This window comes from Pteropus vampyrus, unplaced genomic scaffold (genome assembly GCF_000151845.1).
Source record: "Pteropus vampyrus isolate Shadow unplaced genomic scaffold, Pvam_2.0 Scaffold58, whole genome shotgun sequence".
NCBI classification, from domain to species: domain Eukaryota; kingdom Metazoa; phylum Chordata; class Mammalia; order Chiroptera; family Pteropodidae; genus Pteropus; species Pteropus vampyrus.
The window spans coordinates 271,881-283,231 of NW_011888839.1; the positions used below are offsets into that span (position 1 = coordinate 271,881).

The 11,351-nt window shown below is 31.9% G+C and overlaps 1 protein-coding gene across 1 annotated transcript in view; it reads left to right on the forward strand.

The window, feature by feature from the left end:
• The window catches only part of SEC63 (SEC63 homolog, protein translocation regulator), an 88,199-nt gene that overhangs the window by 47,553 nt on the left and 29,295 nt on the right, over positions 1-11,351 (forward strand). The window contains exons 6-12 of the mRNA XM_023530957.1: positions 1,578-1,690; positions 5,409-5,470; positions 6,063-6,121; positions 7,590-7,640; positions 8,773-8,881; positions 10,886-10,980; positions 11,079-11,211. Of these exons, the coding sequence (XP_023386725.1) occupies positions 1,578-1,690; positions 5,409-5,470; positions 6,063-6,121; positions 7,590-7,640; positions 8,773-8,881; positions 10,886-10,980; positions 11,079-11,211 (622 nt within the window). The remainder of the gene's footprint in view (positions 1-1,577; positions 1,691-5,408; positions 5,471-6,062; positions 6,122-7,589; positions 7,641-8,772; positions 8,882-10,885; positions 10,981-11,078; positions 11,212-11,351) is intronic.

Genomic DNA, 11,351 nt, shown 5'->3' on the forward strand with positions numbered 1-11,351 from the left:
AGGTCCATATCCTTAAAGAAATTAGGCTGTACCTAAAAAAATCAGACTTTGTCCATTAAATTTTTTATTGAAGTAAGACATCTAATCCATTATTATTCTAATGTACATATATTTTTTAAGCTACAGATGTTTGCCATCCTATTAAGGATTGATTTGTAATTGCTAAAATATAAGAATATTTGAAGATGAGATGAGAAGTTAGTGAGTGAATATATTTTTAAAAAACATGTAAGATTGGTTTAATGCAAAGTTAAAACTGGGAGGTTCATGTATGTTAGTTGGATGATAAAAATCTTATTACTCTGTGTTAGTTGACACTAAGGCAGTGTATTAAGTCTTTATGTCTTATGAAGAACTGGTGACATTGTCTTAGAAATTCAGGTTAATCTTAGGTATACCTGTTAGATGATCTCTTGATTGAACCTAATTGATGGGTCCCAACAGAAAATTAGTCTTCTAATTTTATCAGTGGAAGTTAGAACTGAAATGAATGGAGAAAATAAGGCACGCAAAGTTCGTATCTTTGCGGGGTCCCATAACTTCTTAATAGTCAAGCTGAATCTAGTGTTCTTTCCATCTTCCCCCCAAGCCACTTTCTTTTACTTCTAGTCTCTGCTTAGTAGGTGGCTTGTTCCAGAGATTCATATAATACAAAGTAAGGAGTGTGTTTATCGTCCAGTTTTCTGCTTTGTAGAAGAAAAGTGTAATTACATATCATTCGATTTTTCTTGTTGTGATGATCATGGTCATCAAGAGAGATATTAAAGATTAAAAGGTTTGAGGGCAATTTAATGCTATAAAAAGTCAGTATGAAAAATTTATTAATAGAAATTAAGTCTAATTAGGGAATAAATAAGGTAAACTTATTATGTAGTTACTTAATATGAAAATATTGACAAGCAGATGAAACCATATTCTTCATATTATTTCTTAGAAAGGAAGTTAACCTTTGACTTGAGGGTTTTTTTTAGCCAGACTTAATTTACTGTGATCATTTTTTGATATTTAAATGTCACTATCCTTTTATTTATTTAAATACAGCATTACAGTTGACCCTTGAACAGTGTGGGATTGGAGCATCTATCCTGCTCAGTCTAAAATTCAAGTATGACTTTTGACTCTATAGTCAGCCCTTGGCATCTGCAGATCAAATGGAAAACAGTATTTTCGATCTGTGGTTGGGAAACTGCAGGTGGGAATGTAAAAATACTGTTTTCAATCCGCAGTTTGTTGAATCTGTGGATGTGAAACCAGGGGTTACAAAAAAAAATCCATGTATAAATGGACCTGTGCAGTTTAAACCTATGTCGTTCAAGTGTCAACAGTATATGGTTTCATTCTCATATTGGTGCCTAGTGTACTGCATGGCTCATAGTAGGTGCTCAATAAAATAAATATATTGGACAATATATATTTTATTTAAAAAGTACGTGGGGTGTAATTTATGGGACAAAATAAGATAAAAATTTCCTCTTTCTGAAAATACAGAGTAGTTCATATTTTAAGTTCAAAATGGGATAGATTTTGTTTTTACAGCATCGTGCTTATTTTTATTAAAACAAAACTTTTCCTTTTAGGGGGCAACAGTAGCAGAAATTAAGAAACAGTATCGTTTGCTGTCACTTAAATATCATCCAGATAAAGGAGGTGATGAAGTTATGTTCATGAGGATAGCAAAAGCTTATGCAGCGTAAGTATAGAATCCATTACACATTTTTAAAAAGTAGTAAAGATAGTTTTCTATTCAAATAAAATACTGAGTAAAATAGTTGTCATACACTTTTATTAAATACTGACCTCATATCTTGAGTCTGTCATTTATAGAATTACCTGGCAACCCTAAAGCGGTAATCTAACTAAACCTTAATTTTAAGTAACTTAGAGTAGTGCTTTTGCCATATGAAGTTGGTTAAATTAAGCAGTAAGTGATATGTTGAGCTATTTCCTAAACACCCTGATTAGAAGAGTTATACTTATATCTGTTTTCATTCCTAGGCTTTTTATTAGGCTAGATCTATTTTTCCTGTTTTGGCAATATAACTTATCTCATTTAAACTCTTTAAAGACCAGTTTAATTTTTGGGAAACAGGGTAGAGTATATAAAATTAAAAGCAGATTATTCCTTGAGTGTTAACTATTACAAGAGATAAAAGTTAGCTGGTACCTTTAGGACCCATGATAGATATATCTCCACACAGCTCTTTTGTTGAATTAAAGAGTAAAGTACAGACAAGATGTCTGTTTTTCAAGGACTCAGTGATATATAATTTTGTGGGTCAATTTTAAGAATATAAGTAAATAGGATACTCAGGTATAACAGTGAATGGGAAGTGGCATGTAAATGACAGAAGTTTGAGAAATATTGTCATACTCATTTTTGCGCTTAATAAAAGCATATTGACTATCTCCTCTCTCCACTTTTCTTGTGGACTACTTGTTATCCATGTGAATATTATTCTGTAATAAAGCAGTCCCTTCAGGAGCTTCTGCAGTGCGTACTTCATTTTCTTTTCTGCATAGCAGATGTCCTCCAAATTGCTGTCTTTCAGGTGATGTCACTTTTCCCCTTTTTTAAAATTGTGTCTCCTTCAAGCATTTACTTTTCTTGCATAGCATTGCAGTGCCTTAGTTGCTGTCTTCAGGTAATTTAAGAAAAACTGAAGATTTCCAGAGGATATCAGATAGCCAAGATTATTTAATTAGTAGTTTTAATTTTAGGGCTTTTGGTACAGTTATTTTTTTCCCTTCATTCTTTAGATATTGTAACATTTTCAAGTTCTCAGGTTACTGGAAATCTGACTCTTTATGACATATAGTCACTATTTGAAAAAGTACAGAAGAATAATACATAGCCTTTGGTTTTGATTGAGGTATAGAATGTTTTGTATGTAAAATGTTGATGGTCTCTTAGACAAATGAAGAAGTAAATGATTATGGGACCCAGACTTTGATTTCTTGCAACTTGTGCAAGTACAGCTAAATTAAAGGTGTGCATTTTACTAAATATAAGTTCTAACTGATCGCATTGAAGCTCCCATCTTCTGTATATGTCTGGCAGTCTGAGTATAACTGAAGCAACTTTTGGAATGCAGTTATAGGCTTTGATATACAAAATTTTTTAGAATTTGTATTGGTTATTTAGGATATTTTCTCTTCCCTTATTTGCCCATTCTGATAAACTAGCTGGGTCATTCCTATCTCTTCACACCAGATTTTAACTTAAAGGAAAGGAGGTCTGAGGAGCTAGATTAACTATTGAATTCTCTGGTTTAGTCATCTGGATATAGTTGGGATTTGGCTTTCAGGTGTAAAACCTATCTTTAAGATACTTTATAACAAGTGAGCAGCAGAGCTGTTACCTTACAGCTATTTTAATTTTTAAAAACTTGTTTTTATGTGTTTGTGCACCTGAACATGGAATTTAGCTCTACAAAGCTCACTCATATAATTAAGTGAGAGCATTCTCAAGATCAGACTTTATAATGTGAGGTCCCTGAAATTGTGTACAGAATTTATGTGTGTCTATGAATGTGTGTTTTTTCCAGAGCAAAAGAGACATAGATTTTATTAGATTCATGGTTGGATTTATGATACAACCTCCTGCTCCCAAAGTTAAGGGATAAAATCATGTTTAGGAAACTTGATACTCATTGAGTTTTTAATAATTAGCATCATTGGTCTTGTTTAAGTTGTTTTATGTGAATTAACAAATCACATAGCTTTTAAGTACTTTAAGTCTTAGGAATGGTATTATACTAAAACACTAATAAAAAAAAAATCAGTTGTGTTTTTACTCTGACTTCTAAAAGTTGATTCCTTTAATTTGATTGAGTATCCAGCATTATGCCTGTCACACAGCAATTGTACAAGCTGGTTTAATGAATGAGTTAATGGATTGTAATCAAGTGTGTCAAGTGTTTCTATAATGTGAGCTGTGCTTTATTTTGCAAAATTTGAAGGTATTGTAGAGAGAGCAGAGCAGTTTATTGTGCTGCCATCAACAGAAAGGCAAAAGGGGACGGAGGTATTCACTTGGGGGAGAAGAATCTTATTAGAAGACAAAATATTGAGAGAAACCATAGCTTAAGCTCTGGGAGGGGTGGACAATTGTATAGGTAAACCAGGGCAGAATTTTTTGAGAAACATCCTTATTTGGATGTTTTCCTTAGCAGAAAAGGATCTTAGCTCCACTTCTTATTAACTTGCAATTTCTCTAATAATGCTTTACATTGACTCTTGTATTTTACTGTGGCCTTAGTTCAAATTGTATAAGTAGAGATAAAATTAAATAAGGATTAAGATATCAAGGTACTTATTTTCGAAAATGACCAAACTGATAAGTTTAAAAATATTTTCAAATTGTTGAAAAGTTTTGCTATTTTATAAATATAAAGGTACTTCTGCATTCTGTCAACCTGGAACTTGGTTGAATAGAACCTTTATTGTATCTTAAATGCATGTGTTTGGGGAAATAGAAATGTCTAAAATTAGATTTGGACATAAACAATCTTTTGCCAACTGCTGTACAAGAATGCCTTCCTTATTAAATTATTGGTTATTTTTTTGTGTGTGTGTCTGCCTTGTCTCCTTAACAACATTGTAAAGTTTTTGCAGGAATTAAAATTTTCTTTTAATGTTTTCTTAACATTTATTCTGAGACCTGGAATAAAACCACTCTTTCTTCGTTCCTTGAGCCATTGCCCAAGTCAGGGGTTATGTTTATATTTAGGTTTTTGGTTTTTGTTTTTTTGTTTTCTTTTGTTTTTGTTTTTAAATCACTCTCTCACTTTCATATTGGCCTGGGTTAGAAAGCTGTTGCTTTAACAGGTCTTTTCCTAGTCCTGTTGGCAGTTGGTTTAGGAGAAAACTGATCTCAGCACAATGCAAATGACCTTTTCCACAGCAATGGAATTTTATAGGTGTTTTTCTTTTTTTTCTTTGAGAATGTGGTGCCAATTTTGGAGGGATTATTATCACTAATTTCGTATTAGGTTTATGTTTAGGAAGTAGATATATATCATTCTCAAGTATGAACATGCTCATTGAAGAACTTTTGGAAAATGTATGAGCGTATAAGAAAGAAAAGATTACCTGTAATCTTCTCTGCTTTCTCAGGAAATGTGTTAGTCTTTAAAGTTTCATCTCAGTTTCTACTGGCTAAACTTGAGGACCCAAAGGCCAACCAGGAATTTGTATCAAGGCTAATTAATAGTTGGCATTTTCTGTTAATGCAGAATTCCTTTCTCCCCTGTCTCGGCTTTTTTTCTAATTTCAGGGAGGCTTTTCTTGATTCTCTGAAATTAACATCTTTAAGAAATGAGTTTGTTGGTTAATGGAGATTGTATATATGAGTATGTATTTTTAAAATGGGGCTTTATAATTGTTAAACTTTGTTCTTTTGGTGCTAGTTTAACTGATGAAGAGTCTCGAAAAAATTGGGAAGAGTTTGGAAATCCAGATGGACCTCAAGGTGTGGTAAATTATTAAAAAGTACTGGGGATATGATGTATATTATGAAAATGTTAACTAAATTGAAAAGAATATTTAGATTTTCTTAGTTTATGAATAGGAAAATTACAACCACATGGAGTTAAAGCAGTTTTGTAAATTGAGTTCCCTTTAATTTTTACATATTTTTTTTTCTAGAGACTAGCTTGGAAAATAGAACTTCGATTGATTTGATGAGAAGAATAGTCACTGTCATTCATCATTTCCAGTTAGAAGTTGATAAAAATTGGATAGAAAAAAATCTGTTTTTCTTTGCTGACTTTAAACATTTTTTCATATATTTATAGTGTTTATATAAACTCAGTAAATATAAAAGAATTTAGGTTTTCTAGGAAGAAGGAATTCATTTACTTAGTTTGAGGTTTTTTCTTTTTTCCTCCTGGAAAAATTTAGTTTCAGATATAAATGATATCCATTAACTTTTGTGTAATGGGAACACACATAATAAGATGATTTTTCTCAAAAAACTTTTCCAGGGGGTGGGGGACAGAATTTTGAGATATAAAGAAATAAAACAAAGTGGAGACTTTTCAGAAATATTCTTCCTATTTTAGCCACAAGCTTTGGAATTGCCCTGCCAGCTTGGATAGTTGACCAGAAAAACTCAATTTTGGTGAGTGCATTTAATAAGACACGTTATAATGTGTTTGATATATCTTGTTAATATGAAGAGAGCTATTCAATAGAATAGTGGTATGCTGTTTTTAATTTAACTATGTATTGTGAAACAACATAAGGGAGAAAAGAATTGGTTCCTATTAACTAGGCTGCTGATTTGGGGTAGTGTGTTCTAAACGTAGTTTTAAAATCTTAGAATTGTGACAGTTTTCTTTTGAAGACAGTTTCAAATTGGATTCTACCCTTGGTTTGGGAAATTACTGTTTTTTATGGTACCTACATTTATCCTCCTAAGTAGTGTTCAAAATTTAAATTATCCTTCATTTCACATTTACCCAGACTAAATTAATTTTTATGCATGCTAATTAATGGTATATGTTCCATACAGTACTTCCAGAGGCAGTAGGATATTAGACTTTAATAAATTATAGAATTTGAAACATTAGAAATTATTTTAACCTATTGTTAAGAAATATGTGATTTTCTACTGTTTTGAAAATAATTAGGAGCTATCTTTGAATCAATAAAAAATAAAATCTATGTAGTTTATAAGTTGTTTTGAAATGGCTATTTAATGTTATAGCAGATTAATGTTATCTTCAAAGGTATATGGTTGCTGTATATAAATGTGTTGATCATGCTTAGGGGCACTCTGGGAGTACTAGAGAAGAGAAAGATAGTTAGCTACCAGAATTGAGATCAAGCAGTAGGAGAAAAATCTAAGACCACCCGACTTCAAACAGAAAATTATGAAGTTGGCTCCCTCATATTTAGGCAAAGGAACCAGGCAGGGTTCTATCATTTATGTTCAAGGCACCAGCCACTAGCCAGGATGGTTTTTTGTTTTGTTTGTTTGTTTGTTTTTTATTTTGGAACTATTTTATTTAAATAACTAAAAACAATTAGATGTTCAGAAGCAGCATACAATGAAAAAACATCAAATCAGTTACTTTATCATGTATTCCCCCTTCACAACAAAAGCAAAAAAAAAAAGGCTTTCTGCTTTAAGGGAAAAGTCAGAAAAATAGGCCAATATATTTTTCATCTCCATAATAACATGAACAGCTACAAGAAATCTAATTGTAATGAGAAATTGGATGTTGGCTTGCACATATCAAATGTGGATATACAAGTATTTGCTTGGCTGGTGTTATCTATAGAGCAAATTAAAAGGTAATTTATCATGGTATAAAAAGAGCATAGGTTCTAGAGCTGGAATGTCAATTCTGGCTCCATTATGTGACCTGGACAAGCCATGTAACCTAGATATGCTATGGTTTCTCTATCTGCAAAAGAAAAATAATAATGGTACCTTCCTTGTAGAGTTTGAAAATAGGATTAAATAAAATAATACATGAGGAGTGCTTTTTATAGTGCCGCCTCCATGTAAGCCTCAAGATAATGTTCGTGGCTGTTATAATTTGCCTTATGAGGCTATGTTCTTTTTCTCTTTGCAATTCTAGGTTTTACTTGTATATGGATTGGCATTCATGGTTATCCTTCCTGTTGTTGTGGTAAGTTCTAGCTCTTTTTAATAACAATTTTTTTTTTTTTTTTGGAAAGGGAATTGATGGCATACTTTAGAGTTTCCCTATGAGATTATAATTTGTATTAGAATATAATCCATTGATCCTTGAATTTTTAAGAATCTTTTTTTATATAAATTTATTTAAATTAGTTTCAAGTATACAGTAAATGGTTAGACATCTATATTGTTCATAAAATGATTCCCTCAATTGCTTAAGTATCTTATATTCAGCTATACGTCAGAGATCTTCTAAAGGTGGCATCACTTGAGAGTATTAAGTCTCTCTTCTCCCAATCCAAAAGTTACCCACAGCTGAGATAATACAGATGTATTTAAATGAGTTTAAAATGAAAGTCTTCCTACACCACCCCTCTCAACTCTTTCTCTCTGTCAGAGATAACCAATCACTGCTAAGTTTGTTTTCCTTTTCAAATATTTTTCTATGCATAATATATATATAAACATTTTTTTAAAAAATATGACCTTAACTATATTGTTCTGTGAGTTTTTTTGCTTCATATATTAGGGGCACAATGTATAGAGTAACCTTATTTTTAAAAACATATGTGTAGTACCTCAGTATAGAGATACCAGAAAGTTTATGATTTACCGTTTGTTGCTTTTATGACTTGGTGGTATTCTTTCTGGTCTTATAGTACCTGAGCCTATTTGTGAAGTTAACAATTAACCTGTCTCGCCTTCTTCATAGGATTATTGTATAAGGATCTAGTTGTATGGAATGTTAATGAAAGTTGTATATCAAATGTAAAATTGCTCCTACACTTATTTATCAAATGTTTATTGTAGAAATACTATGTGTTAAGAACCAGCTTGTTGCTTATAGTAATGGGTGGTTTTATTCCTGTTTGTCTTCAAATAATTTCTAGCTGTAACTTAATCATATATATGAAGTGAGTAGGCTGGTGCTTAGGCATCAGGCAATGTAAATATTGGCTAAATAAATCATTAGAAATATGTAACAAAGGCATTTGATCTAAAGCTCAGGTATTATTGGTTTATGAACATTTCGAAAATTTGACTGTAAACATTTTGCATCAAACAACATTTTTATTACAGTTTTCGTACTTTTTTCTTGTTTAATTTTGTTTGTGTTTTAGGGCTCTTGGTGGTATCGCTCAATACGCTACAGTGGAGATCAAATTCTAATACGTACAACACAGATTTATACATATTTTGTTTATAAAACGCGAAATATGGATATGAAACGTAAGTAAATTTAAGTACCTGTGACATTAAATTATTTTCTGTGTCATTTATGTGGGGTTGATATACATTCAGCTGGAGAAATTCCATTTTACAGTTTTACAGATAATCAGTTTATATAACTAAATCTAGGGGAAACACCCTTTATCACATTTTCCGATATGTATTTCTGTTGTTCTCATTTACTCAGCTATGTGTGTATGTATTTTTTCAGAAATTATATGGTAAAGCTTCATGTGGACTAATTTTTCTTGAGTATTTGTGTGCCAGGCATTGCTAGGGACTATACATGTTTTAACTCATTTAATCTTTGCCAGGCTCCCATAAGTGCTGTTTTTAAGCACATTTTATAGATGAGGAAACTGAATCCAAGGATATACAGTAAGTGATAGAGCCAGGATCACATTGAACCCAGGCAATCTGGTTTCTGAGCCATAACCAGGACATTATACTGTATTTATTATAGTAAAATAAGTGGAGTTCCTAGGTGTGTGTTGAAAGAAAACTGCTGGAATATTTCATTGCCAGAATTTTATTTCAAAATTTCTTAAGAAAAAAAAAAAGAAGTATCATCTTAAATACTTTCTTTGCTCTCATAAAACTAACTGTAAATTTTATCCCTGGAATATATAGTATTGCCATTCAGAATTATGGCTCTGTAGAAATCATAGACATCCCTCTTTCCCTCCTTAAATTAAAAAAAAAAAAAGATATGTGTTAAATTGTGATTCACTGGAGAATGCACCTTTTTTCTAAACTTAAATGGACTTTTCTGTATTTTGGATTTGCCAATTTTACTAACTTTCTTGGTGACCAGAAAGAGACTCCTCAGGATCATGGCTGTGTTAATAGATCTTATATTTCTGAGGCATGAGCACATCTTTATTTCTGAGGAACAAGTGAATGTTACTTTCCCTTATGCACATGTCACTTTTTTTTTTATGCTGGATTGAAATATTAATATAGAACTTATTCCCTTATGAAAATGTTTCATGTTTATAATCTGCTTTAATGTGTTTTTTGCATTAGCAATCTTGATTACTGTTTTATTTCTGAAGGTGGTACTTAGCCTTATACAATTCTATTAAAAAAAATATCGTTTAGCTGCTAAGCTTGGTTATATATCCTTGGTTACTTTAGCACTGGCACCATCTAAATAGCTGTCTTAGGAACAGTTTTTTTTTTAAAAACATTTGAAGGTAATAATAGTAATAGCTCACACATATTACTGTGTGTCAGGCACATATGAAGAAACAGGCCCATGGAGAGTTGAAGACTATTGTCTAGGTCATTTAGCCAGTAAGCGAAAATTCTGGGGTCTACACACTTAATTGCTATAACTATCCTGCTTTTTGTGAATACATTGCATGTATTTTTCTGCTGTAAGGTGAGATTAATTACTACAGTGCCAGTCATTAAAGAGCTTGTATAGGCTAACAAGAGTAATGCTAATACATATGGCTGCAAATTATGTGTATTTCAAGAACAGTAGTCCCACAAAAACCTCCAGGGTTCCATAATAAAAATTTCTATAAATGACAGTGTGTTTTAGTTTACTCAGGGCTCCAAGCAGTCATGAAGAAACCTAAAACTGTTTTTAACTATTTCTCAGCCATATTTAAGCATAGAGCTCCCTTTTTTCACGTAGCATTTATTAATATCACATGGAATATTTAATGCTCTATAGAAAGTTTCTGTAGACCACATGCTTAGGTCTAGAAACAGATGCTATTTGAAGTGATTTTAATGTATTCAGTTGCTTTGGGGCCCTTAATTTGATATTTATTTCTATTCACTTGTGATAATGTTGCCCATGTTCTAAAAAGTGAGACTTTTTTTTAATGAGATAAATTAATACTTGTTAGTAGTAGAGTTCAGATGATTTTTAAGCATTGTGTGTGATTGGAAAACTGGCTCGCTATAAGATTAATGAAGTTATCATAGGAAGAGAAATTAATAAGTGAGCAAATATATTTATTTATCCTCATATTTCTTTTGTTTTCTTAGGTCTTATTATGGTGTTGGCTGGAGCCTCTGAATTTGACCCTCAGTATAATAAAGATGCCACAAGCAGACCAACAGATAATATTCTAATACCTCAGGTTAGGCCTACCTCTGAAATTCCTTGATAAGCACTTAATTATTAAAATTAATGCTTTTTTAAGTGTGTATTTTTGAATAATTATTTTATTTATTCTAGCTAATCAGAGAAATTGGCAGCATTAATTTAAAGAAGAATGAGCCTCCACTTACCTGCCCATATAGCCTGAAGGCCAGAGTTCTTTTACTGTCTCATCTTGCTAGAATGAAAATTCCTGAGACCCTTGAAGAAGGTATCTGTGACTCTACTATCTGCAGAGTTTTAGTGGTACAAAAGCAGTGGATTTAATTATACCTTATGGTGCAGTGTTTTTGTCACTGTTCTTTTTTGTTCAGATAATTGCTCAAGGACCTTTTAAAAAGAAATCTATAC